Here is a 27,774-nt window from a genome sequence, read left to right as displayed (position 1 = left end):
ATATGAGTACTCTATCTATAATATTGCTTTGGCCAGTGAAAAAGTTGTCTTCTGGATCAAGAGAGAAACATGCACAAATGTGTCGGTGGATTTTGATGAGACATTTTCACTGGAGGAAGGGTTATTTTGGATTATGAACTCGTATTTTGGTCAGAAGTGATGGTTTAAAGTTAAAAACGTCTTGGGTTTGTTTCTTTTCATTTTTCTCTTCACAATGATAGACTGGAGTCATGTGGATTATTGTGATGTTTTTATCAGCTGTTTGTATTCTCATTCTGACGGCACCCATTAACTGCAGAGGACCAAGAGAAGTAATGCAAAATTTCAAAAAAAAAAATCTATTCCCATGAAGAAACAAACTCATCTACATATTGTTTGGCCTGAGGGTGAGTACATTATCAGTAAATTTTCATTTTTGGGTGAACTATTCCTTTAAGTTTGCTCATAGGCACATACATTTTTTGGGGCTCATGCAAGTAAAAAATGCTCTTTCCTGTAACATCTGGTTTAATGTTATTGCCTCAAATTCTTTAGATGCAAGACTGGTAGCTGTGTGCCATGAAAGAGCGTTAACAACATAAAAATCACAGAGCCCAAACAATTTACAGGGTTCAAAGTGATGGTTTAAGAAAAGAAAAGTGTTTTGTCTGCACAGGGTGGGTTTGCGTTTCAAAGCCCCAAAGCTTGTTTTACATAAAACTGGAAATATACACACATAAATGATAAAAAAAACAAAAAAAAACATTTATGCACATACTGCACACACAGACAGAGCAGCCCACACAAAATCATGCACTATCTGATTAAAATTTAGAGCTACTACTAGTTCTAGGCAGGCAACTGTTAAAAGAAAAGAAAAGAAAAGAAAAAAACAGCAACACAATAGAAAAAAAAATACTAAATGTAATACTAAAATAAAAGAAAACAAGGACAAAACAAAGCAAAACAAAACATAAAACAAAAGAGCAAAGTAAAACAAAACATCAAACAAAAAATATAAATCAAATGTAGAAAAAAATCCTCATATATCAACAACAAAAGAAAACAAAAGTAAAACAAAGCAAAGAACAAAATAAACCAACCAACCAAACAAAAAAACATTACACAAAAAAAAAAACAATTAAAAGGAAAAAAAAAACTCCGATATTGAAAGCAAAACAAAATAAAGAAACAAAAACAAAATCCTCCTATATCCACATTTTCCTTTGTGTATTTGCATTAACGGTTTAATTAATGGTAATTAATTGTAATTGCATAGGATGTGGAATGCACTGCAAACTTTGCATACTGTTGTACAACACACTTTAATATAAAATAATGTAATAACAAATAACCACGTTTGAGAAAACGTAGAGTAGATATATAAACCACACTTGTACACCAGTCCTTGTACACCAGTTCGCATTTTTGCCACCGCAATCTCACCTCCTGTCTTGTGGGTCCATACTGCTGAAAGTCACGCTGTTGATTGGATAATGTCTCCTGAAAAACACCCTGAAAACCCCGACCTCTCATAGTCAAACTCAGTGTGACAGTCTGTCCTCACATTTCCACATGTTCATTGAAAACTGAAAAATGATATGGTTATACTTATAGAGAGAGACGAGTGGGTGTACCTGCGCTGACTGTCTGTCAGTGTAATGCCCTGGGCTGACACCTTAAAGTGGACCACTGTCGCAGAGGGCCGAGGGCTGCGTGACATTGTGGCCCCTGTGGCCTTAGCGATAGCCTGGGGTCCCGTGAGAGACTCGGTCTCAACGGAGTTCAGGTACAGCACATTGCAGGCTGAGGAGAGACGTCAGAGGTTATAGACGTTACAGTAAGAAGTAACACATGAGGACAGATGTGCTGGTTCACACTCACCTGCTCCCTGTTTCAGAAGGTCTGCAGCTGTACTCATGTTACTGACTGGCTGAACCTCCACGACTTCACCTATTGGGTCTGAGAGTGTGACATCATGATTTATAGACCAGTCTCTGAGATTCAAACACTGGCAGTTGTGATCTTGTAATCTTGTGATCATATCTGTTTACACTATGGCTAAAAAGTGTGGGAATTTTTATTCTTATTTTTTTGGTTTGTTTTTGAAAGAAGTCTCTTAAACTCAACAAGGCTGCATTGATTTGATAAAAAAAAAATACAGTGAAAGTAATATTGTGAAATATTTTTACAAATTATATCTGTTTTCTTTTTAAATATATTTTAAAATGTAATTAATTCCTGTGATGCAAAGCTGAATTTTCAGCATCATTACACCAGTCTTCAGTGTCACGTGATCCTTCAGAAATCATTCTAATATGCTGATTTACTGCTCAATTTATTATTATTATAAATTTTGAAAACAGTTATGCTGTTTAATATTTTTTTGGTAACCGATACATGTTTCAGGTTACTTTGAATGACAGAAAGTTCAAAAGAACAGCAATTATTTAAAATATATATCTTTATAACATTATAAATGTATTAAATGTCACTTTTGATCAATTTAATGCATCCTTGCTGTATTAAAGTAATAATTTTCTTTAAAAACAATTGGAGCTGTATGTATAATATACACATGTATATAACATTTTAGAGCTGTATGTACAGTATAATATACAGTACTAAATGGTAATGTATGCATAATATTGTGTATTGAGTATGTGTTTGTCCTCATTTTTCTCTATATTTTTTTAGTTTAGCTGTCTGTCTAAAAATAACTCCTACTGCAAAATAATACAATAGACAATAAATAAGACAAAAAATAGATGACACATTATGTATATTATCTATAACTTATCTATAACTATAATCTTTTATCTATAACATTGCCATGCAAAAAAAACATACAGTCCAAGCAGTGTAGTCTGATTCACAAACATGATTCTTATGACAGTAAAAAAAAAAAAAAAAACTTCTGTCAAAGTGTAGTTGAACACAGGTGCAAGGAAGTAAAATCAATAAATTTAATAAAAAAATATTGTTTTGTATAGTATGTAGTAAGAATCTACAGAATGCAGAATATTATGGAAACTAATGTGTTGTAGTTTAATGAAAAATACTTTTGAGTTGTTTTAAAGCATTCATTTCTTGCCTTACAACTCCTCATAAACTCTAACCCCACAATGAGCGTATGTTGTGTCTGTGCTTTCATCGTTCAGAGATATCTCAGCGTGGTGTTGACGTGTGGCGTTTTGTTTACCTTTCTCTGGGATGCGGAGGGCACAGGGCAGAGAGATAGGTGTAATCGAATGCTGATACACCAGTGCTGAAAGACTCCCTACCAATGACAAAACACACACAGAGGACTTCAATACTTAGCTTTCATAACACTTCAACTTTATTTACCTTTAAAACTGATGTGCCAGATTGCAAAAGCCCCAGAATGTAGCCAGACGGCAACTAATTGCAAGCATAAAAAAACTTTTTGGCTTTCTAATATAAAAAAACAAATGCTACATCAAAGATATGAGCTTTATCTCTACTTCTACAACTCAAGGTTGTCCGTTCGCTCTTTTTATGAAACAGCGTTCTGAACTATTTGGCATATTCAGCACTCTGCTAGAGTACATGACGGAGATATCTTGGAGATTGGACAGTATTGCTGTCTGAATACCTTGCATGCATTGAGCAAACTGATCCCCCCCTCAGATATCTCAGGAAAGTGCAAACCCATTTTCACACAAACCTAAGCTCAACTTTCAAACAGCTTTATTCAGGCTGGCTGTTCTATTAACTCCAATTTTGTACTCAGATATTGGTCTTCCAGATCAGGTTTAGGACCACAAGAATTTTCTAACATCTTCATAATAAAATGTCAGGTTTGGAATGACACGAGGGTGATTAAATGATGACAGAATTATAATTTCTGGGAGAATTATCCCTTTAAGATGAACCAGGACTAAGCTTAATCAGTTTTTGGCGAGCCAACCCGTAGACTTTCATAGAGAATTCCTAAACTGCTCACCAAAGTAGGGCTCATTTTGACAGCCCTTAATCTTCACTCCTCGAGGCCCTGTCTCAATCAGGAAGTGTCGAACCAGCTGTTCCAGAGGGTCTCCTCCTGCTAACAGACAGGAAATTATATCTTTAATGCAGACTATGATGCTAATATTGATTGTATGCCAAATCATGACAACCCTTCGAAATATTGCACTTCAGTTGTGATTAATGGACATTTAGATAAACACATATCTCTGTTTAAAAGCAAAAGTCACACAAAACATTTTCAAAACAGTTCTCAATGCTTTCTCAATTAAACATTTAGTTAAATTGTACAAAAATAAACAGTGCACTTGGTCCAGTATTAATTATGACAATAAAATATTCAAGACAATGAAAAGCTAAAATTCAAAGTTTGTCATGACTTTGCTTTTGTAGCTAAAAATTAGTCACAATAATTTCACAGAATTCATTTTAATTCTACTTACATTTAAATTTGAATTGCACTTCTACTTTGTGTTTGCTGCCTCAATTCAAATTGGCAATGGCATTCTCAGTTCAAATCTGGATAGAGCACAACCCTATCAACCAATTTGTTTGTCCAATCAAAGACAATCGTCATTATTTTTGAAATTCTGTTTGGTCCAGAAATGACGGTGCAGTTGTGTGTTTCCTGTGCAGACAGAGAGCTTTGGGAGCAACACTGAAGCAAGATAAATGCTTGTGTGGAAATGCCTGCAGATGTGGCGTACCTTTGCTGCTATGGTTATTGACTTTGGGGGGTGGGCTGGCAACTTTCAGGGCCAGACCGTAGGCCCCCTGGAAAGAGTTACTGTCTCGGATGAGGAAGGCCCCTGGCTCTCTTTCCTTCAGTGCTGCTATAGCTGTTGAACAGAGACAGGACAGTTTAATGAGACATCGCTATTTAAAAAAAGATCCAAGCATATGGAACAACAATCTGTTGCAGCATGTGCAAAAACACTACAGCACAAAAGTAAGCATCATTATTAGTATTGCTCATTCTGAGGGTTATGAAAAGTGCAAGGATCACTAATAAGACATGGCTGCGATTGCACAAGCAAAACGGTTTATGCAAAGATCAATAGCAATCAGCAATAATGCTGGGTATTTATTGATTGACATGTCCTGATTTCAATTTTGATTCGATTCTAATTCATTTTTGGGATATTTTTGGAAGGCAACTCAATAGCCACATCTTGCCATTATTTTGCAGTATACTGCAATTTTGTTTTACAAATGTAGATTGTTCTTATTAGCAGCTGGCCTGGAAGGCATCTCTAAACTGCATTTAGTTTTATACAGTTAAATTAAAAGACAACAGTGGTTGTCTCACCTTGCTCTCTGGAGATGCCAGGTTTATACCAAAATCGAGAGCTGTCCTGCACAAATTTCACACTGACACGGCTGCCCATCTCACCCTCCACACCAAGTTCTCCCTGTCCAGCGGACACAGTCAGCTCTCCTACTGAAGGTGAGAATGTAACGTGGTGTTGGCCAGAGGGCTGATGACTCATGGATGCCCTCAGCGATCCAGACCTCCCATTGGGTGAGCCTGACAGGCCGGATGGGCGGCGTTTCTCAGGGAGGGGAGGCTGTGGGACGGAGGCGGCTGGGCACCCTGAGTAGGAGCCTGGTGGAGGAGATGGGGTGGAGCAGGCTGGAGAGATGGGAAAGGTGGGAGTGGAGCTGGGGCTGCCGTCCATACTGTGTCCTGCAGGAAGTGAGGTTTCAGAGCCCAACATCAGCTTCCTACCCAGTGTCGCAAAACCAGGCATTGGGGTTTCAGGGGAAGAAGAGCTCTCGTGTTCGCCAGTGGGCAGCTGAGGGGACGCAGGGGCAGAAGAAGCAGAAGGGGTGTCTGGTTCAGGAGATGGTGATACTCCATTGCTCTGCGAGTGAGCTGGGATGGACTCGGACGGGATGGGAGAAGAGGGACCTGGTGAGCGTGCTGGTTTAACAGTCTCAGTTGATTGTGGTACCATTTCCCCTGTGGGTGGCACTGTAGCAGCAGTAGGTGAGCTGTTTGTTTGCGAGTGGGTGGATTCTGATGAAAGTGTTAAAGGGGTGGATTGTTCTGCTGAGATTTGTGGGGTGGAAGGTGTCGTTGGCGAGGAATGGGCAGAGAGTTGTTTGGCAGTGGTGGGTGTGGCAGGAAAGGGGTGTATCTCAGGAATCGCTTGACTGGAAGAAAGTACAGTTTGCCGAGACCCCGGACTGGTACTGGTGGACTGTAGGGCAGGTGGGTGCGTCCTGTTGTGGGAGTGGGCCGAACTGCTTTCACTGTTCACCTCTCTTGACTCATACTCACGGACACTCAGGCTAGGACTGAAAATGGAAGAAGAAATCAACACAATGTTAACTAAAGTCAGCAGGTAAAATTTTCATCTACTGTAGGAGTAGCCAACTGTGCTCCTGGGAGCTACCAGACTACAGATCTCCAACCCCACTCCAACACACCTGCTGTTATTTTCAGGTAACCCTGACCACCTTAATTAGCTGGTTCAGTTTTGTTTGAAGGGTTGGAGATTAAGGTTCAGGTGGTTTAGGTGTGTTGAATTAGGGTCAGAGATAAACTCTGCAGGAGTAACCCCACATCTACTTATAAATTCAGTTACCTCTCCTGGGTCCGCAAGGGGCTGCTTGTGTGGACTGATGTTGGAGGTCCTGAAATATCAGAGGGTGTTGAACATGGGGCATGTGGATCTCGATGTGTCCGCCGCAGGGAACCATGGGTAATGTGACTACGCCAGCCTATGCTATCTGCACCAGGGCAATCTGATAGGGATAGCATGCAGACTGATGAAAAAATGTGATCATGCACAGATGAAACTGAACGCAGATGAAGGGCATACACATTTCTTTAATATAAGATGATGAAAACTTGTTTGCAAAAGCTTCTAATTTAAAGACAGTCCAATACACTGTAATAAAAGACTTTAATTGTATCTGTCAAGTCATTTCTCACCTGTATTTGTATCAGAGGTGTACTGCTGAGGGTGGAAGTCTGTTTGGTTATCTGTAGGTCCGCTGGCATGGTGCACTGGGCCAGGGCAGGAGGCGGAGGGAGGTGGAAGAGGGGACGTGGACTCAGACTGGTAACCCGAGGCATAGCCACGACTCTCTGAGGGTGACGGCTGGTAGGGGGAGCAGGGGCACGTCTGGTGTGGTGTCTGGTATCCACTGGAACTGCTGCTGTATTTGAGATCCAGATGGGCATGAGAGTGGGACCGGGAGGGTTCAGGGTATGCAGGATGGCCTGCGGGAAGTGGATCGAAGTTAAATGCTGGTAATTCATGACCGTGAGGCCCGTAGGGGGATACGGTAGCCCTTCTGTGCCAGTATTCTGCCTCTCGTTCTCTCTCCCACTGAAGTTCTGCTTCTCGGTCTCTTTCCCAGTGCAGAGACATTTCTCTGCCCCTTCTTAGCCCTGCCTCCCGGTCCCATACCTCTGCCCCTCTTTGCATATCAGCCTCTCGGCCCCGTCTTAACCCAGTATCCCGGTGAAGCTCTGCCTCCCTCTCCCAGTGTATTCCCTCCTCTCTGTCTAAACGGAGGGTGTGGAAATCTTCTCGCCGCAGACAGCAGTCCCGACAGGGGCAGCCAGGTGTCACTAGGCCATCTATCATCATGACATCGTGGTAGGGGCCGCTGGGTTTTGGGTGGTGTGGATGGTTGTGGTGGTGGTGGGGGTATGGAATGTACTCGTCCGCACTACAGAGAAGTCGGGGAGACAGACTATGTGGATGGGGACTGATCTCTTGGGATGGATATGGACACAGGTGGCGTGATGGCCCATCTAAGCAAGTGCGATGAAGGTAGTGCTGTGGACCTTGTTGGCGGTCCCAGAGCAGATCTGGTGGCGGCAGGGATTGGTGAGGATGGGCACTGTGGTGTTGGCAAAGCCCTATGACGGATGGCACCCCTGGAGAAGGAGCCCCTGTGTGTCCATTAGTGTTGGTGGGACGATCAAGGCAGTACCCATTGGATAAGTGGTGGAGTCCATCGCATCCAGGCTCAGCACAACGCTGGGATCGGTAGCCCAACCGACATGAGCATGAACGGCCTAACCTCAGTGACCCAGTCCTTTCAGAAGGCAAAGAATCACCGTCATCCAAAATGGCTGTTTCTCGGTCACGATCCCTCCCTCCATCACCTTCAATCCCACCCAGCAGGCGCTCAAGCTCCTCCCTCTCTTGCTGAGTAGGCGGGGCCTGTCGAGTCGGCTCATCGAGCCGGTCAGGTGGGACGGATGAGTGTCCAGAATCAGTGCTAACAGACAGAAGTTGACTTGGACGCTCCTCAGAGCTCCTTGCAGGGCTACCATTGGTGGACGGCAGGGAGGTGGAGCCTGCAGCGCGGTGCTTTTTTACCTGAGCGTACAGGCTGCCATCTAGAGGCCCACGTGTGTGTGCGATATCTGGAGGGATGTATGAGAGTTGTTTTTTAATCAATGTTTAGTGCAAGAAAGAATGTAGAGGTCCATATTTTGCCTTTTTATATTTCCCTAAAGCCAATTTAAAAATATTATTCAAGGTTTGCAGCAAAAACAGTCATAATTTAGTTTCAGATTCACATTATTTTCCTTTTACAAGTTACATATATTATGACAGAGTTTTTTTTTTACAACATTACAGGACATAATACATTATTTACTTGAAAAAGTAACTCATGTATCATGGTGAACATTCAAAATGCAAACAGCAATCTTATTAAATAACATGTGACGTATGCTCATTTACTGTTGAACAAACACTGGTTATGATTAAAAAAACACCTCTGTCAAGGTGTCAATGTGTAAACCTGACCATTTGTTAATGTGCTCATGGTTGTGATGGTCCCATGGTTATTTCTGAATCTCGTTTTTGCCTCTTAGTTTCAATAATCTGATCTGGCAAGATGTTGTAAACATTGTAGAGAGTAGTATCAAACTTTTATTTCAAAATAAAAAGGAAAGTCCTGTTTAAAATAATAGAGTATGTTCCCTTTGAAGGCTTGAATAAACACCAGTATGTGGTTGTATGAATGAATAGTTGTACCATCTAGGCTGTCCTGATGTCTCTGATTGAAGTTCTCATAAGAGTCCCAGCGTACCACCGGATCATTTGTGTTATAGTCCACGCTGACAGCTGGATCATTCCTCTGGCTCACCCTCCCTGGATCAAACACACACACACACAATAAAATTACAACCAAGTACATTTGCATTATAACACAGTTAAAGACCACATGATATAATAGCACCCCGCTGTTTCAATGGCAAATGTTGTGCATCAGCTCAGGAAAGAAAATTTTGTTTGTCAAACAATTTCATGGTCCCTTAAACTGCAAACAGTTAGTAAGAACTTTATCTGCAGTTTGATTAAGGATTTGATGTTACCTTTGATTTTCTCAGGCCCAGATGAAAACACAAATTCCACTGTGGCATCAGAGGGAAATCTGTCATCTACAGGAAACAGTGGGAACAGAGATTGTTAATCATTGGGAAAACAGAAGACCCTTGCCAACTAATAATATTTGTCATTAATAATGGGCTTTGTATATAATATCCTCTCCATACTACACACTTCATAAATATGTTTTTGATTATAACGATGATTAATATCTAGGAATTTTCCCAGAGTTTTACAAGCAATTAAAGTTGCCTCCCATGCTTGTATGTAAGCCCACAGAGAATCTAGTGTCACGTGAAAATCTGTATCTCATCTCAATTACGCAGCTGTGGTGCGCAGGTGTAACCCAATGGGAACGAGGGTGATAATTTACGGCACAGCTAAAAGAACACAGACCACCGAAATAAAAAGCACATCGTAAAAAACCAAGCTCAGCTGATATCCCAAAGCCATTTCAGCTCAAGGCGGTTAGAGTTGGACAGGCGGCTCTGGTTTTATTGTAAAAATGTATGAGCTTGGCATATGATTCTTGGCTTGTTACATTAAGAATGTACCTGAACAAGCTTCATCCAGTTCCCCTTTGCCGAACCAGAGCTGAGCTCCATGAATGGTGCACGTATGAAACTGCAGTCGAAACACAGAGTCCCTCTCAGCAGACTGAACCCGCCTGTGATAACACTTTACCTACAGGAAAGAAAAAGAGACCATAAAAGTGACAGAGAGCGAGAGAAAGAGATTAAAGTGATGGAAATGCCTATGGTTTTGACAGTTGTAATATATCAGGGTCAGATAAAAACAGCCCCACATACCATGATGTCTCCTTTCAGCAGCAGTGCAGGCTCAATTGTAACAATCAGCCGTCTGCTCCCAGAGCCCTGCAGATCACTACAAAAAAAACTTACACAGTTTGCAAAAATACTCTTTAAACTAGATTTATTATTTATTTATTTCCTGAAGAAGATATGAAGGGTTAAACACCCCACTTCATAATGCTAGGTAATACTTAGTACTTAATACTGTATTAAATGGCATAGTGGTGCCTGTCCTAGCAAACACCATTAATTGTGCTTTAAATTGTGTAAATGTCTCCAATAGAGCCTCACTCACTATATGCCAGAAGTGTAGACAAGCTGCATGGACTGATAGATCTTCAGGAAAGGGAAGAAACCTGTCAAGAGAGTGAGGAAAAAGTGAGATATGAAGGAGGAATTGGCGAACTCCCTGTGTCTCTCTCTCCTCCACTGCAAAAGATTAAAAACAAACTTGAAATGTGTGTGAATGTGAAGGAGGTTTGCTTAAAGAATACATATGTTCTCACACAGCCACATATTACCTCAGTGACCTCATCGAGGGCTTATGCATGAATGAAGTCAGGGAATAATGTCATGAAAATATTCACTCACCTCCATCTTCCTGGAAGTTGGGGATGGTAGGAATGAGGACCTGATGGAGGAAGAGTGGACTGCTGTTCATTTTGATGGCCCCTGAGAGCAGCCCTCCAAAGTAATAGATATACCTGCAGAGACATCAGAGTTAACAATGCAAAAAAGTATGTAAAGTTCACAAAGATCAATAAATTAAAAGGGATGTACCTGTTCTGAGAGGGTTGGAGTGTGGATGAGACTTTATCTTCACAAAACTTCCTCATTGCCAATGTGCTGAGGGCCTGATCTGCCCTGTGTGCACAAATGCAGTTGAGGACATAAGAAAAAAACCCATCAAAGACAGATGCTTGTTAATTAACCAGAAAGCCCCCCAAAAATATTTCTTCCAGTATTTCTGCTGTAATTACGTATGACAAAACTCCTTGTTTTTACACTTTTTCATGTACACTTCTTCAACCGGGAGATATATTACATATTCCAACCACTATACAATTGATATAACAGAAGTTTCAAGAACTCTGTGTTCTTCAATAAAAACAAAAGATGTTGAGGGGAAAAAAATAAAAATAAATATGATTGCCATTTACATTTTTTCATGACCTTTTTTAGCATTTAAATTCAGTTAGATTATTTTAATTATATTTGAATTCAGATTAAATCAATCAATGTGTTTAAAGTCATTTATATAAAGGCCGTGCTATGTAGAATGGCTGAACTTACCCTGCTGATATTTTGCTGTAATGCATGTAGGCAGCAATGATAACACCTGTCTTTCCTTTGTTGCCCTGAAAAACAATCAATACTAATCAATACAACTGCTACAGATATGATTTGCACTTCAAATCTGTTCCAAATGAAGAAGACATTAGGACAGTCAGGCTTTGAAAAGCTTAACGATTTGAGTGAAAGCTAGGCATGTAACAATGCGATACGATACGATACGATTCACGATACTGATTTCACAATATGATTTTCTCATGATTTTTTTGAACAAAATGAGATTTAAGGCAAATTATTATTTCTCAGACAAAATGCTGCACATTTCTTTGTGAAATTACAATATGTCAAGTAACAAAACTAAATTGAAATTTTAAAACAAATCCCGAACAAACAAATAAATGAATTAATAAAATGTACTAAAATAATAACACAAATGAAAGAAATTTCTCTGTAATCTGAAACTAAGGCTTTGCCTGTGCTCTTTCTATTCAAAATGGGAGCATTTTAATCACAAACCAAACAAAGATGTTGCATACATGCAGCATGAGCAGTTTTTAATGCGATTTATTTAACATCTCAGCCAACTTATTCAACCGCATTTTTTTTTTTATCAAGTTTCAACCGGCTCGGGTGCTTCATTACATCCCTAGCGAAATCTAATTTGAAAAATGAACATGCTTTTCACAATAAACAGTTTTTAGCTTGTTTTCAAGCAGCTGCTAGGGTGTTAAGTGTGGTTGCTTATATATTTTGGTATTTTGGCGAGTTTGTGTAAAAACCGATAATGATGATCCAACTTGAGCTTCAGTGGAAGAACATCTGACCATCTGAGCATTTCTTTGTTTTAAAATATAAAAAGTCTTAAACTCTTACTTCCATATTTAAATGGGATTTACATCCCAGACTTTTGGGTCCTGCTAAAGATCCAAAACAATTCAATATGTATTAGTGCTTTCTAATCTCTTACTCTTTGCTTTTTCGTTGCCGTTTTAAACATCTCGCATAAAACTAAAAGCTTGTCAAATCAGACTTCCTCTCAGACCTGTCTTCATGTTATCATCTGTGGCGATGCTCCACAGGGTGGTCCTTAAGGGTCACGTCAGCACCCTTTAGTAACCTGTGACCCTGACATGAACCGTCCAAAGACTACAATGACTTCTGACCTTACAGTGCAGAACGACCACATGCTGGGGGTCGGAGTTCAGCCAGTTCTCCATGGTTTTGCACATGGCACAGATCTTATCCAGAGGAGGAGCGTGCATATCTGGCCAGCCGAAGTCATGAACCTGAGAGAGAGAGACTTTAATCTCGGGTGGTGTAATCAGGTCTTTAAAAGTTCAGCCGCAAAGCAACTAGCAACATAAACACATTAAATTGTACAAAGTCAGCCCCCTACCTTTGGGTTTAAACGGGTGATGTCATGCCTCCGCTCAGACAGATTGAATAACTGTGGGAGGAAAATGGACCGGAACAATGAAAATGCTTCTAATACAATGACCTTAGATGCAGTAAATACATGCTGAGTCACTTACCAGAAACTTGTCCTGGTGTTTGGACTTGAGCATGGCTGCCACCTCCCTGAGGTTGAGGCGGTACCGCTGTTCTTCCAGCAGAGGAGGGAAAAAGACAGAGATGATCCTCTCTGTGATGTATGTGAGGTCGAAATCATAGTGCCTCTCCATCACTCTGTCCATCACCCGATCCACACTGAAGCTCCTGAGAGAGAGGGGGAAACCAGCTTAAATATTCTGTCAAATGACTTGAAAAGCTAACAGACATCAAATGAAACTTCAGTTTTAAGGTGGTTCTTTACCATTCTTTACTGTGCTCATTTCCTTTATTTTTATATTTTAAATTCATTTTCCATTATCTAATGCTCACTGAAAGTTTATCTTTACAAAATATCAAAAATAAATATCAAAACAAATATATATATTTTTTTATATTGCACATTACAATGTTGTGATGCCTAAATTCACTTAAATTAGCATTTTAAAAATGTATGTTTTTTTTTGTTTTTAGTGTTTAATTTTCTTTTTTGTCCCCCATATAAAATAATACACAATTATAATATCTGACATTTAACATTTATCATATAAAATTGTTAAATGTAATAATTCAGCAATTATCTAAATAATTTGTTATACTGAGCATTATAATGTTGTGTTGCCTAAATTCACTTAAATTAGCATATAAAAAAATATCTAATTAAAAAAATATATATTTTTTTTGTCCCACATAAAATAATACATAATTTTAATATTCGACATTTAACATTTATCATTTAAAGTTAAACTAATTATTGGCTTATCACTACTAAATGTAATCTTTAGCAAATATCAAAACAAATACTGATTTTGTATACTGCACTTTATAATGTTGTGATGCCTAAATTCACTTAAAATAGCATTTCAAAAATAGATTTTATAATTTACATTTTTCTCCATATAAAATAATAAAGAATTTTAATATTTGGCATTTATCATTTAAAATGGTTAATTGCAATATCCAGCAATTATCTGTGCAATTATACTGCACATTATAATATTGGGATGCCTAAATTCACTTAAATTAGCATTAAAAATATATAATTTTGTTAAGTTTTTTATTTTATTTATTTTTTTGTCCCACGTAAAATAATACAGAACTTTAACATTTGACATTTAACATTTAGCATTTATAATTTTCACATTGACCAGAATTTCAATGTTGGTGCATGCCTAATAAAAAAAATCAAAGCTTCTCCAAAACAAAACTGCTAAAATCATGTGAAAGTCCAGTAAATGATATTTTATTGGATAGCTAGTTTGATTGGACACAGCTGAGCTGTCAGTGGTGTGCAGCTGAACTAACCACGCGCCCTGACACATATTAGCTCTGCTCCTCACCACACTGCGGCCAAAAGGGATTTTTGACTTTTCACATCAAATCCGAAAGGAAAAAACCCTGCTGAGATGAGGTAACTTATCTGAGATAAGCAGAGATTAGCTGAGGAAATAAAGTCTCAGAACTCAAGCATGCTCAACCACTCCTGCAGCGATCGCTGAACTTCATGGTTTGAGATTTGATGCTTTAAAAGCTTTGACTCTTTTCAGACAGACGTACCTCGGGAGAGTGTTTCTCTGTTTGGTGTAGGTCAGAGACTTGGTTGAGCCCTGGAAAAAGACAAAATAAGATTATACCATTGTGTTTGGACACAATAAACTCAATAAACTTTTGTCTAGTTGACAGTGCCAACTCTTGACACAAAAGATTGTCTTTTCGGTTTATTTCAGAAATGTCTGTTCTTAATTTCTGTTCTACTCTTAAGGAGACACATATGTGTGATATATAAACAGATAAATGCCACTGTAAAAACTGAAGCACTGTCTAAGGGCTGAAAATGAAGAATAGACTTTATTCTTCAGAGTGAAGTCTAATGGTTCTGATTAAACGGTGGACTTGAGTCAGAACCACAGAAAGATCATGCCTATTCCTGGATACAGAAAATTAAATACTGATTCAATGACTTTTGACGTCACAGCTGAAGACTTCAATGAAATGAAATGTAATCAAATAAAATACATTAAAAACATCAAATATATTGCAGTGCCATTTTTGGTTTTTGTCTTGATTTATATCCTAATTGATAACTCTTGCAACTACAATTACTTGGTGCAAGATCCTACTGGCTTGAACTGAAGAAGCCACTCAGATGAATAGAGAAACACCTTTAATATTGTACTGTACACTGTAAATCTTACTGAAATATTAACTTAAATCTTAGGGGGTACTTCAAATTTCAATAAATATTTAGGTCAAAGTGCCTGACCAAAAATCCTGATCTAGAGGAAGATCCATGTGCCAGTTAGTGTGAGATAATGAAAGAAAGGAAAAAGTTCTTACCAGATGCTGAATGTGTCTAGAGGAGGATGTTCCCCTTCGCTGCAGCAGATGAGAACACAGATGAAGCATCATAAACAGAGTAACAACACAAAACTGGGTCTTATTATATCATCATTATTTCCAGAAGCATCATGCAGTGTGTAGGTCTTAACTGAACCAGCAGTGCCACTGATGAGACCTCAAAAACGTACCCCTGATTACAAAAACACAACTAAACTAAATGAAAGAATGAAACTAACTAACAACCTTAAGAAATACACATTCATTCATGAATGTTAAAGTTCTCTATTTAAACATTTTTGGCCATCATAGGCCACCACTATGTTCAGAAATGCTGGTCAGTAGGTTTTGAGACACTCTCTAATTCAGCTAACGATTAGTACATATACTAATATACATATACTAGTATATACTAATGTTCAAAAGTTTGGGGTCATTAAGATATGTATTCTTTAAAGTAAAAAGGATGCATTCATTTGATCAAAAGTAACAGTAAAGACATATATGATGTTACAAGTTTCTATTAAAAATGTATCATAGTTTCACAAAAATATTTAGCAGAACAACTGTTTTCAACATTGATAATAATCAATAAATGTAAATCAGATTTGCTGATTAGCAAATCAGCGTTGGTGAGCGTTGGTGAGCATAATACACTTCTTTCAAAAACGTTAAAAAATCATACCAACCCCATACTTTTGAACAGCAGTGTAATACAAGTTTTGATTAAAGCTTTACAGGATTTTCAAACATAAAATATGCCATTAGTGTCATTTTTACCACTTTTTACCACTAGCTAGTGAGTGAATGACAGTGTGAATGACAAAGCAAGCGAAAAAGTGAATAAATTAATAAGTAAATGAACAAGGAAGTAATCAATGAGTGAACCAATGAGAGGCACAGAGATCCTGCTGGTATAAATGCAAGACGTAAGAACAAAAATCAGATGAGATGCACTGAGTGAAAACACAACAGAAAAAAAGAGCGAAAAAGTGAATAAATTAATAAGTAAATGAACAAGGAAGTAATCAATGAGTGAACCAATGAGAGGCAAAGAGATCCTGCTGGTATAAATGCAAGACGTAAGAACAAAAATCAGATGAGATGCACTGAGTGAAAACACAACAGAAAAAAAATTCAGGAAAGGAACAGATAAACAAAGTCTTACCAGTTCGGAGGGCTGCGCTGGGATGCAGGCTGTGTTGATCTGAAACAGAGAAAAGAACCATGACTGAAAATCTGCATCCCCTCCACCGTCCAACACAGACACATTCGCTCAAAACCCCGTCGTTGTTCCCCGCTCCGTCCCGGGACTAGGGGAAGGGAGTGGTGAAGAGGGATCTGTTGGGATGGGGAGAAGGAAATGCTTCCCCAAAGCAACAGATAAACAAACTATCTGCTGATAACACTGAGACTGGAGAAAAAGTGAGATGCAAGGGATTGTGGGTGATGGGCAGTAACCGAACACATTAGTATGCACATTCCTCTCGTACAAAACAACAAAACACAACAACATAAATTGTGGGACAGTATGTATATTACAGACGACCCTCACCCATCCAAACAGACATGTTTACATGTCTACATGTTTTGTCATACAGGGTAAAGGGGGCAGAGGCGTCATTAGCGTGCTTACAACAGCAGGCGGGAAAACGTGTCTGTGTGTGTGTGTGTGTGTGTGTGTGTGTGTGCAATGACATTCATGCTTATGTAACATGAAGCGTCCCCTCCCCTCCCCACACATCCGATCCCCTACCCAGTCCTGCCCTGTTTGTTTGGCCACAGGAAAAGGGCTGAGGCAGGGAGAAGCGCATAGACGCTACACTAGGCCTTGACCTACGACTGTCTATGCGTGTGTTTGTGTGAGTCTAGGGAGTGAGAAAGAGAGTTATTAAAAGACTGTGTGTTTTTGTTCAACAAGACAATGAACCACAACTTATTATATAAAATATCAGTTTAATATATTTTATTTATTTATATTTAATGTACAGCCATTACTCCAGCCTTCAGTAGGGCTGCCCTCGACTAAAGATTTTTCTGGTCGACTAGTAGTCGTTCATTTTAAGCATTAGTCAACTAATCATACGTTTATTAATAAACCATTTAAATCGTGCTAATGAGCCTTTAATTGCCTACATAGCCTAATAAGCACTCAAGCGCACACATAAAGCTTGCCACAGCACACCGGCAGAAGTAATGATGATGAATGTGTCAGGGGAAAACGGTAAGATTAAACTGCATTAACATTTTAATAATCTATTGATAAACTAGAGTTTTCGGTTTAAGAGATGAATTCGGCGACACTGACTCGTCATCTCCACGAGTGTTTTCTCCAAGTTTCATACGGATTACATAATCTGAGAATTGTTTTTTTTCAGATTTGAATTGTTTCATTTGAAAGTAGACTTGTAACTCTCTATAGATATATATTTTCATGTCTGTAAGGAAAGTAGCCTACATGGAGTTTCGCACTCAAGTTCACAGACCGAGACGGCAGAAAGCGCATCCTGTTTGCTTTCATTATTTTACAAAAGAGCAATGTTTTGCTGTTATAGTGAGTGCACACAAATAAACGTAGTGGCTTTACAGATTCGAAAGATGCATTACTCTTATCTGTATGACCAAAATGACAGAGTATTTTAAGAGCAAGTAAGCGCGCTACTGTTCACACACTTGAATAGCACACATTTTTCTAGGTTAACATTAGATTGAGCGGCCATGTAAAGTTGCTACTACTAACATATTTCAAATGATAAGCCATATTTGAGGTTGATGAATAATAGGCGAGCGTTTGGATGTACTGTATTACCACAAAATCCAGCCGTTAACGATCTGTCCGTCACGGACTACGTGACCTCACCACTTCCTGTGAATTTTTTTTTTCCTGCGACTAATAAAATTTTGGTCGACCAAGCCTCTTCTCGTCGACTAAAGGTTAGTCGACTATTAGGGGGCAGCCCTAGTCTTCAGTGTCACATGATCCTTCAGAAATCATTCTAATATGCTGATCTGCTGCTCAAGAAACATTTATTATTATTATCAATGCAGAAAACAGTTGTGCAGCTTAATAATTTGTGGAAACTGTGACATTTTTTTAAAGCGTTTAAAGGAACAGAATTTACAAATGTCTTGTCGCCTGTCATAAATGTCTTTATAAATATCACTAGCTAAATAAAAGTATTAATTTCTTAAAAAAAACTTACTGACTCTATATTGTGAAAGAATCATCCATTAGTGTTTATTGTTACTACTAAGTAATAATAATACATTAATTCACCTTTATACAATGTCATTTTTTCATTATTCTTTTCATTATAATAATTGTATTATTCTTAGTAGTAGTACTGAATTATAATTATTCAACATATGTTACTAATATGTTACCAGCATGTGCACAGAGTCACACGGCATGTGAGTGCTAAACTAAGTTCTCTTTTATGTCTTACTGCGCTTAAACTGTCAAATACACAAAAGTTTATGTGAAAAACACATAAGTTACAAAAACACAGTCGTTTATGTCTGTGAAGGTAAACAGTTGGGAAAGAAATCACGTTTATATTAGATCTGTGTATTAATTGACAGCAGCGTAATATACAGTAATGATACCTACTGCTTTTTTACGCTATTAATATGACCCCAATGATAAAATAAAAGCACACAATAAAAATCACTTATTGCTCTGGACTGAATAATGTCTATAGCTTTAATAAGACATTTCTTACTTAATTTACGTAACGCTGCTTTTAAATGCTCGAGAGTGAAGATAAACATGGTGGATTGTGTGTGGCTCACTCAGGGTGGCTGCTAAGAAAAGTATCACATCTCTTCCAAACAATATTTGAGGTATCACTCATGTCCATAGCACAAAAAGTGCTGGACGAGCTACGTGCCAAAGTTTAATACGCAGGATTATGGGTTTGTTCAGATCCCGAAGTATGAACAACAACCACTAATAAGTGTAGCGACTATGCTATTTTGGTGGAAACTACGGTAAAGTTTTGTTGCCGCACAAGCTTGAGTGTTTCTGAATCCAAAATACTTCTCGCTAATCTTTTTCCTCCCCTCCATGCCAACACTCCTTTGTTTCTTCCTGTATGTAACCTTCTTTCTCTCCCTCCATCACTCGCTCTGACTTTCTTTCTCCTTATCCAATCCACACTTTCCGCTTTTCATTTTTCCCTCATTTAACAAAATGCCAATCCGCTCCACCTCCCTCAGACCGGCCGGCCTGCAGCCAGAACAAACTCTGAATCCCATCTATAGGGCCAAATCATACGCACGACTCCTGCAGCAGCCTTTCATCCCGTTTTTTTTATCCATTATTTTTTCTTCCCCAAACCCTGTCCTTATTTCCCTCCCTCCATCTGTCTCTGAAGTAACAGCAGCCCCCTGTTCTGTGCCCCTGTGTTCTGCTGCGAGCCCAGAGGAACATGTTCCCACGTGTAATGGGACGTTAAGGGTGAGGAGCGGTCCACAAGCAAGTACACGTGCCAAATGTAATACCACAGCAGCAGTAAGGAAGGTTATTTATGCAGCAACAGGGATGTGTTTTGACTCTAGTGACTTCACCGAAACAAAACTCCAAACGAAACACGGCTGAGCTCATTATTTACATCACGCTTGGAGTAAGAGATGCTATTTACAGTCGCACAGCAACCTTACACAATCTGTAGCATGTTTAAAGAAGGGACACACAAAATATATCGGTACAAGATCAATAATCGGCTGATAGGGATGACTCATACTTAATGTATTAGTATTGGTCAGTATTTAATTGTTCTCCTTTCCGCTATTTTTACATTTAGATGTAAAAATGGCATCATTCAGCACTCATTTAAAGTTAATCCTTTTAATATATATATATATATTGTCTCCCCCTGCCCAAATTTTATATTCTAAAAGAAAAAAAGAAATTGAAAATATGGTACTGTTTCATATATGTGATTCATGTATTTCAACTGAAAGTTACAAGACAAGAAACATTTGGCATTTTCTGCAAATTAGGCAAACAAATAAAAGTAAATATGTGCATATTTTAAAAAAAAATTATATGCAAATAGCACTTATTATCATACTAGAATTAGACCTTGCATTTCCTTCACAGTTTAATTCCTTTATACTGTTAAAAATAGTCCCCCCCCCCCACCTCAAATGTTTAAGATGTGGTTATGACTTGTCTTTAATCTTTAAATCCATTTTTCATATGATACATTTTAATATTGTAATGCCCAAATAAACTTTGCATTTAAAATGTTTTATTTCAGCTTTTAGCTTTTAATATTTCAATTCATATAGACCAAATATTATACAAATTGTGACTTTATTTTTGTGTGAGTACACTAGTTTTTTTAAAGGAAACATTACTTTTATTCAGCAATGACACATTAAATTGATCAAAAGTAAAGACGTGTATAATGTTACAAATTATTCAGTTTTGAACTGTCTATTAACCAAACAATCCTGAAAAAAAATGTATCACATTTTCCAAAAATATTAAGCAACAAAACTGTTTTCACTAATATTAATAATAAATATTTCTAGAGCAGCAAATCAGCATATTATAATGATTTCTGAAGGATTATGTGACACTGAAGACTGGAGTAATGATGCTGAAAATTCAGCTTTGCATCACAGGAATAAATTACATTTTAAAATATATTCAAATAGAAAACAGTTATTTTAAATTTTAATAATATTTCACAATATTACTGTTTTTACTGTATTTTTGATCAAATAAATGCAGCCTTGGTGAGCATAAAAAAGCATCTTTTAAAAACATTTTACCAGCCATTTTACCAAATAAATTTACTAACTCCAAACTTTTGAACAGTAGTGTATATATAGTAGTTTTAACAGGATTGTATCATTTAGGCTCAGCATCTAGGAAGCTCCTGGACTGATTTCTCCTGACATGGACTTTGATACTGTCATCTCAGTAGCAGCTGCTTCATCCGCTCTGCACTCGTTTCCTGTTCAAAGAGGTGTGAGGCTTTTTTAAGAGTTCCTCGGAGGCAGAGAGGAAATGTTCCTTACTGTTCTGTGTGCATGTACACGTGTGTGTTGGGGTCTGGAGATGTATGTAGAGATAAAAACGAGGCTAGAGAGAGGAAGTGCAGATCAGAGGATGGCTAGAGAAGGATATGTAACAAGCAGTCATACTGTAACCAGTGCAGGGATACAAGAAGGGTGGAGATGAACATGAGAGCAGAGGAAATGGAGGAAGGAGTGGGAGAGAGATGGAGGGATGTCAGAGCGGTGGAGGAAGCGTGGGAGGAGAGCAAGGCTGGATGGTGGGCTCGGGTGTACACAGTGTGATTACTGCGATTAGTCCGAGCAGAAAACAGGGGTCTCAGGAGAAGCAGACAGTGGCTTTACACACATTCTTCACTAAAGATGAACAGAAACAGCCTTAAATTAACAGTTCAAAACCGAAAAAATGAAAATGTTGTCATCATTTACTCACCCTCAAATCGTTCCAAACCTGTATAAGTTTCTATTAGTGCTGGGCGGTATACCGGTTCATACTGAATGCCAGTGTTTATTTTTGTTATGATATGAATTTTTAAAATACCGCAATACCGGTGAATGTCGCTTAAACAAAGTTAGAAAAACTATGGAAGTCTTTTATGTTCAACATAAGAGACAAACTGGAACGACAAGTAAATGATGACAAAATGTTCACTTTTGGGTGAACTATGCCTTTAATGAATTCTTCAATAGTGAGTGTGCATCTCAAGAAACATTGTCAACATCCAGGCCATATTTCAAGAAGAAGGTCATATTTATTTTGCTTAAAGAAAATTAGGACCAACCTTTTTTTTTTTGAATGAAAGAACTATTCCCATTACTGAAATGCAAACAATTACTGTAATGTGAAAAAACGAATGATATATTAGTTAATTAATCTTGACTGTGATAAAATGTCAAAATGGGAAAAATCATTATAATAATAAATCAGTATTATTATTATTATTATTATTTTATAAATCACCATTTTATTGTTATAAATTAATAATAATAATAATAAAACATAATTATTAAATAATAGTATTATAAATTATTTTCCAGATATTTTATTTACAATAATAATACAATTAATTGTATAATAATATATACTATAAAATATACTATAATATAACAAAATAATGTGTTTGACACAAGAAATTTGTATTATGTTTTATTTACATCTCCAGTAATGGTTTTAAAATAAGCTTACTTTAAAAACCTCTTTTAAAAACAACAACAACAACAACAATATAATAATAATAATAATAATAATAATAAAATATCTAGAAAATAAAAATAAAAATTAATAATTATTATTAATTTATAACAGTAACAGGGTAATTTGTACAATATAAAAATTATAATAACAATAATAATAATAGAAAATAAAATATCTAGAAAATTAAAAAATATAGTACTTAATAATTATTTTTACATTTTTGATAACAAAGGGTAATTTATATAATAATAATAATAATAATAATAATAGTAATACTTACTACTATTAATATAATTGAAAATATAATATAATATAATATTTTTATGCATATGTGAGTCATAATTATCCCTAAAGCAGCATCAGACTCAAAAATGTAGCCAGTATGGATGTATACTGACAGGGGGTAGGAATAACTGCATATATAGGAATAATATAGGAATAACTGCTCTTAATAATATAGGAATAACTGCATATATAGGAATAATATAGGAATAACTGCTCTTAATAATATAGGAATAACTGCATATATAGGAATAATATAGGAATAACTGCTCTTAATAATATAGGAATAACTGCATATATAGGAATAATATAGGAATAACTGCTCTTTTTGTAGATTATAATACAGAAGCATCTAAATAAATTGTACAAAATAAAAAAGGTCATACAATACATATTTGTACAAAAAAGGTAATACCAAAGTATGTTGCAACCAAACCAGTTAATTAACTATTAGACATTAGCATGAGACAGATGTCAAACCATTCTTAATTCACTGTGAATTAGTGTGTGTTAACATGACCTCAAGCCTCGAGCAGCTGTGAGCATGTTAACACACACAGCTTTGAGCAGATCCTGCGGGAGAGGCTGGGAATACACAGAGGTCTGCTTTCACACAACGTGATCACATCTTTTTATTTGGATTGATTCCCTTACATGGAGATCCATAACTGAGATATTCTCCAAACTCCAGCAGACAACATGTGTACACACAGACCAGAGCTGTAATCATCCTCTAATTAACTCTCTAACAGGAGCTTCAGTATTATATCACCCCTTCTATTGTCTTATTGCCAAACTAAGCAAGAGTCACAAATCTCTAGAGTGAAGCAACCAGTCAAAAAGATAAGATATGAATAAACAGAAGTAAATACATTCCCCTCCAAATGGAAACAAATCTAAACAATTAACAGAACACAATCAGCAGATATCAGCAATGGAAAAATCCCACCTCTGCTAGCATGGCTTCTGTAATTAGACAACGACATACCACAGTTGTTCTGATCTCATGTGTTTATACAATCCTTTATGGACGCTAAATACAAAGACGTGGACATATTGGAGAATGTACTGATGTTATAGACATCTTTCTTCACTTGAAAGTCATGCGGATAGTTTCCATATGGTGCCAGTTACACTGATGGCAAAATGCAATGGGAAACATTGGGAATGGGATTTTTTTTTTCTTTTCTTCTTTTTTTGGGAGAATAAGAAACACTAATTTAATTAGTTCCCTCAGAAATAGTACAAGTCAATGACAATAAGCTTATCTTTTCATGTCCTATAATAATTAATTCAAAATATACATATTTTGATAAGCTTCTAGGCTATATTAATTAATCTATAGGCAGTGTAGAAGTGTATGCAGTTAACAGGGATCTCCTCTCAACTTAAGACACTGTCTACATTGCTTATCCACTTGTACTAGTATAGATAGATAGATAGATAGATAGATGTGTTTAACTTACTGTGCACAATGTTTAATATGAATCATCAGATGCATAATGAATCATCAGTGTGCATCATCATCTATGTGTATCTGTTCAAACAGCATCTGCCAACACCTCAGCTGTAGCCTCAGGTCAACCTTTGCTCTTCAGGTTGCTATTGGAATCATGTTACAGTTCTTCAATAAAGAAAACATATCTTCAAAATTACTGTTATAACTCAAACAGAAGTCTCGCAAGTGGACGACAGAAAAATTTTATGTTTTGCTTAAATGGCATGATAGGGCCCTAGGCTGCATCCGCGGTTGATTCCTTCATGATTTTATACCCTTTTAGCTCTGTTTTTTTGGCATATACCTCTCCTCGTTACCCAACATTAGGAGTCGGATGTAATCCAGACCTCTGAGTCAGAACGCCAACCTCTAAATGATGCAAAACGAAACTAGCACTGATTTAGACAAAACTGAGACACACATAGTTGGATTCATATATATACACACACACTGGCCTGAGGGAAGCTTGGGAAACACATGGCATTGATGAGCTCATAAAGAGGGGTGATGAAATGAAAGATTTACTGGAAGAGCCCACCCATTCACTTGTTCATATCCCACTTCAGCCACCAGTACCATGGGAAACAGGATCCCTTTTGCCCAGAAAAGTGGCGGAAATGATTCTTCCTCCATCTGACGGTCTACTCTGCCATCTATTTCTCGCATTTTTTCCCCTCTCTGGCCCCTTAAATCTTTTCCCCCCACCGTCTCTTTTTCTCCATGGACTGAATTTTCCACTCTGGCACATAGATAAGATCGTACCACTCACAGGATGCATGGAAAAAACAAAAATACAGTCAAGTTTTGACTTTACGTGCCAAGACAGCATGCTAACTGTCATGAACACTCAAAAGTGAGGGATTTGGAATGCTCTACATACACAGCAGCTTCACTTACCACACTACTAGTGCTCTGGATTGGCATACTCAACTAGCAATTGCCTTAAATAATAGAGTTTTTGTTAGCATGTTACTAAGTTAAAGCCGTAACACTCTAACAGGCACAAAATCTTTTTTTCTAAAATTTGTATCAATCTTTTTTTTAGCATTGAATGACGATCATCTCTTCTGCCATTGTGTATTATTTTGAGCCTACTGAAATGCATTATGCAACTTAAATTTCAAACTTTAGTCTACATCCTCCACAGTTGTGATCTGAACATGAAACAGCAAATTGTGACCCTTGAACTGTGATTTGTCATGCAGGGTCAACTTGACTCAGTGACAGCTAAGGTTCATCTTAAATGCTAAAGCAAGTTAAAGATGAGTCAATCGCTTGTTATTGGGCTGGAGGTTATTTCCTGTGGTTTAAGGTTGTAGACGAGGTTGTATCACACCAGACAGACACACAAACAAAGAGAGTGGTACTGACAATAATTCCCTTTCATCTTTGTTTTCAGGAAATGCATTTCGGGAAAAATGAACTGGGGTATTTCCATGTAAGTGGGTAAAAGTAAAAAACATTAACAGACCAGTGAGGTCTGAGACTTTTGGTCACCGTCACTGTAGGCTACACTAGAGGTGGTTAAACTATGTTTTTATTGGTTACAGACCAGACAGAGCCAGCTCATCTTTACTGTATGACTCGAGTGAATAGCTCACCCAAACAATGACGGATATAAATAGAATATATCTTAAATCAAAAGAGCAATGAGTCAGTCCAGATAAACACCATCTGCTGCCAGCTGTTGTCCTGGGGAGGGCTGAGATATTTAGATTGGTTGGTAGATAATTGTTTGTGGGTTTAAACAATGGGCCCACTTCAAAAATGTTGCATAAAACAGACAACAACTTTAATATATATATACATATATATATATATATATATATATATATATTAAATCTCTCTTTATTTTATTTTATTAAAATTATTGGGATTATTTAACTGTTAACTTAAATATTTATTACTCGGATCAGTGCAGGTCATTGTATCACTCATAGATTCACATAAGTACCAGTCTCCATCATTGTGAATCTTAATTTCTCACAAATTTGTTGACTTGTTGTGATATTGTTCCTAATATATGTTCATTTTGGTGGCTTTATTATTAGTATTATTTAAGTGTCATCTCATGGAGTTCTGAACCAAAAAAAAAAGCATATAAGGCAAATGTGTGATGGTATATTTTCCATGTATGTGTCGTTAGAAGATGCTTGAGTCATGACAGAGGTTTTCAAGAAATATTCATGATTTAAAAAATGACAAAATGAATAATCAACAAGTTGGAAGGTGGATGACTGCCCTGACCAATCCCTATTTTACCCAAGCAACAAACTACAACACTGTTTATTGAGAAACTGCCATTAACAAGTAAAACATGGCCAGACATCACATCTCAAACTGTCATCACACTGTACTTCATAAGGAACTCTATAAGGACTTCTACGATTAGAGTAGGAGTTTAATAACTCCCTAATGGCTCCTGAAGTCAACTAGCCATTCGTGTCTGAGAGTGCTTCCTCTAAAAAGTATTTGGCTCCTTTCCTATTTTCTATGGTCCACATATCTGTGTTTCTAACAGAACTGCTAGCTTTCAACATATGGACATTCCCATTCAATTCACAGATGAAGCCATCTAAGTGTGCAGCTCTAAATCTGTGTAAAATCCAATAAGGCCAGTGCTATGAGGAGGTGAATAAAACACCATTCACATCTAATAATGCAACAGAGCCCAGGGAAGGGACGAAAGCTTAAGAGAGCAAAGTGAAACAGCTGAATGGTGTTTGAGTGGATTTTCTATATTAAAGAGCAGAGGAGAAGGGCTTATACTGATTTCTGCTGCGCTGAATAAAACATCTGCAGGTTATACTCTGAAATGAAGTACTGTTTAGGGTCAAATACAGTGTGTAATCATTTAAAATGTGAGATTTGTGTTGCAGGAGTGCTCAGTGTTTTTTTGGTTTTTTTTTTAACTCAAAGCTGTCTAACATTTTTGTGATAGCACTTTAAGATGGAGCAAGAGTTTGGCGGACCCTCCTTGAACCCATGACTTGGACTGATGCCATGGCACTCTGACCTAAGAGGGCTTAAGTGTTCTTGAAATTTGTCTTTGTTCTGTCTTGCGAGGTGCTAACAGCGGGAATGCTGGTCGACGCTCTAGAAGGCCGATAAGGTTTTCAGTTTTTTTTTTTTAAAGGTCATGTCCTCTAGAGAGGATGGCCACTCCCCACTATGGCAAAGCTGATGACTATCACAACCAACATATAGGGTTTTGAATGGTCATGCCTGGTACAGGAACTTTTCACTGAACATATAAAACCAGACTAATCAAAAGATTACTTAAATGTGCTTTAGATGGGTAACAAAACACATGTAGTACCCTGGAAAATCAGAAAGCAGGATTCTGGGAAAATAGGTTTCCACTGTATATCCAAACTGTACACTCTAAAAAATGCTGGGTTAAATACAACCCAGTGCTGGGTAAAATAGGGACAAACCCAGCAATTG

The 27,774-nt window shown here is 37.5% G+C and overlaps 1 protein-coding gene across 6 annotated transcripts in view; it reads right to left on the bottom strand.

Annotated features, from left to right (window-relative positions):
* LOC107681375 (tensin-2-like) overlaps window positions 1-27,774 on the bottom strand; it is a 51,648-nt gene that overhangs the window by 928 nt on the left and 22,946 nt on the right. For 4 of the 6 annotated variants that reach the window (XM_016477648.1, XM_016477650.1, XM_016477653.1 and 1 more), the window contains 23 exons: window positions 16,491-16,529; window positions 15,323-15,361; window positions 14,543-14,592; window positions 12,970-13,153; window positions 12,834-12,884; window positions 12,601-12,723; window positions 11,438-11,502; window positions 10,925-11,008; window positions 10,736-10,848; window positions 10,440-10,500; window positions 10,142-10,217; window positions 9,887-10,016; window positions 9,320-9,385; window positions 8,979-9,095; window positions 6,908-8,359; window positions 6,558-6,717; window positions 5,276-6,267; window positions 4,674-4,805; window positions 3,947-4,045; window positions 3,182-3,259; window positions 1,864-1,941; window positions 1,617-1,785; window positions 1,426-1,494 (listed from right to left, as the gene is read on the bottom strand). In XM_016477648.1, coding sequence (XP_016333134.1) covers window positions 1,426-1,494; window positions 1,617-1,785; window positions 1,864-1,941; window positions 3,182-3,259; window positions 3,947-4,045; window positions 4,674-4,805; window positions 5,276-6,267; window positions 6,558-6,717; window positions 6,908-8,359; window positions 8,979-9,095; window positions 9,320-9,385; window positions 9,887-10,016; window positions 10,142-10,217; window positions 10,440-10,500; window positions 10,736-10,848; window positions 10,925-11,008; window positions 11,438-11,502; window positions 12,601-12,723; window positions 12,834-12,884; window positions 12,970-13,153; window positions 14,543-14,592; window positions 15,323-15,361; window positions 16,491-16,529 — 4,427 coding nt within the window. Of the gene's footprint in view, window positions 1-1,425; window positions 1,495-1,616; window positions 1,786-1,863; window positions 1,942-3,181; window positions 3,260-3,946; window positions 4,046-4,673; window positions 4,806-5,275; window positions 6,268-6,557; window positions 6,718-6,907; window positions 8,360-8,978; window positions 9,096-9,319; window positions 9,386-9,886; window positions 10,017-10,141; window positions 10,218-10,439; window positions 10,501-10,735; window positions 10,849-10,924; window positions 11,009-11,437; window positions 11,503-12,600; window positions 12,724-12,833; window positions 12,885-12,969; window positions 13,154-14,542; window positions 14,593-15,322; window positions 15,362-16,490; window positions 16,530-27,774 lie in introns of those variants that run through there. The other 2 variants (XM_016477649.1, XM_016477654.1) reach the window with 2 other exon arrangements.

The sequence above is a fragment of the Sinocyclocheilus anshuiensis genome, unplaced genomic scaffold (assembly GCF_001515605.1).
Source record: "Sinocyclocheilus anshuiensis isolate Anshui unplaced genomic scaffold, SAMN03320099.WGS_v1.1 scaffold881, whole genome shotgun sequence".
In the NCBI taxonomy this organism is placed as follows: domain Eukaryota; kingdom Metazoa; phylum Chordata; class Actinopteri; order Cypriniformes; family Cyprinidae; genus Sinocyclocheilus; species Sinocyclocheilus anshuiensis.
The sequence above is the reverse complement of the archived record's forward strand: the minus strand, read 5'-3'. Positions and strand labels throughout refer to the sequence as shown.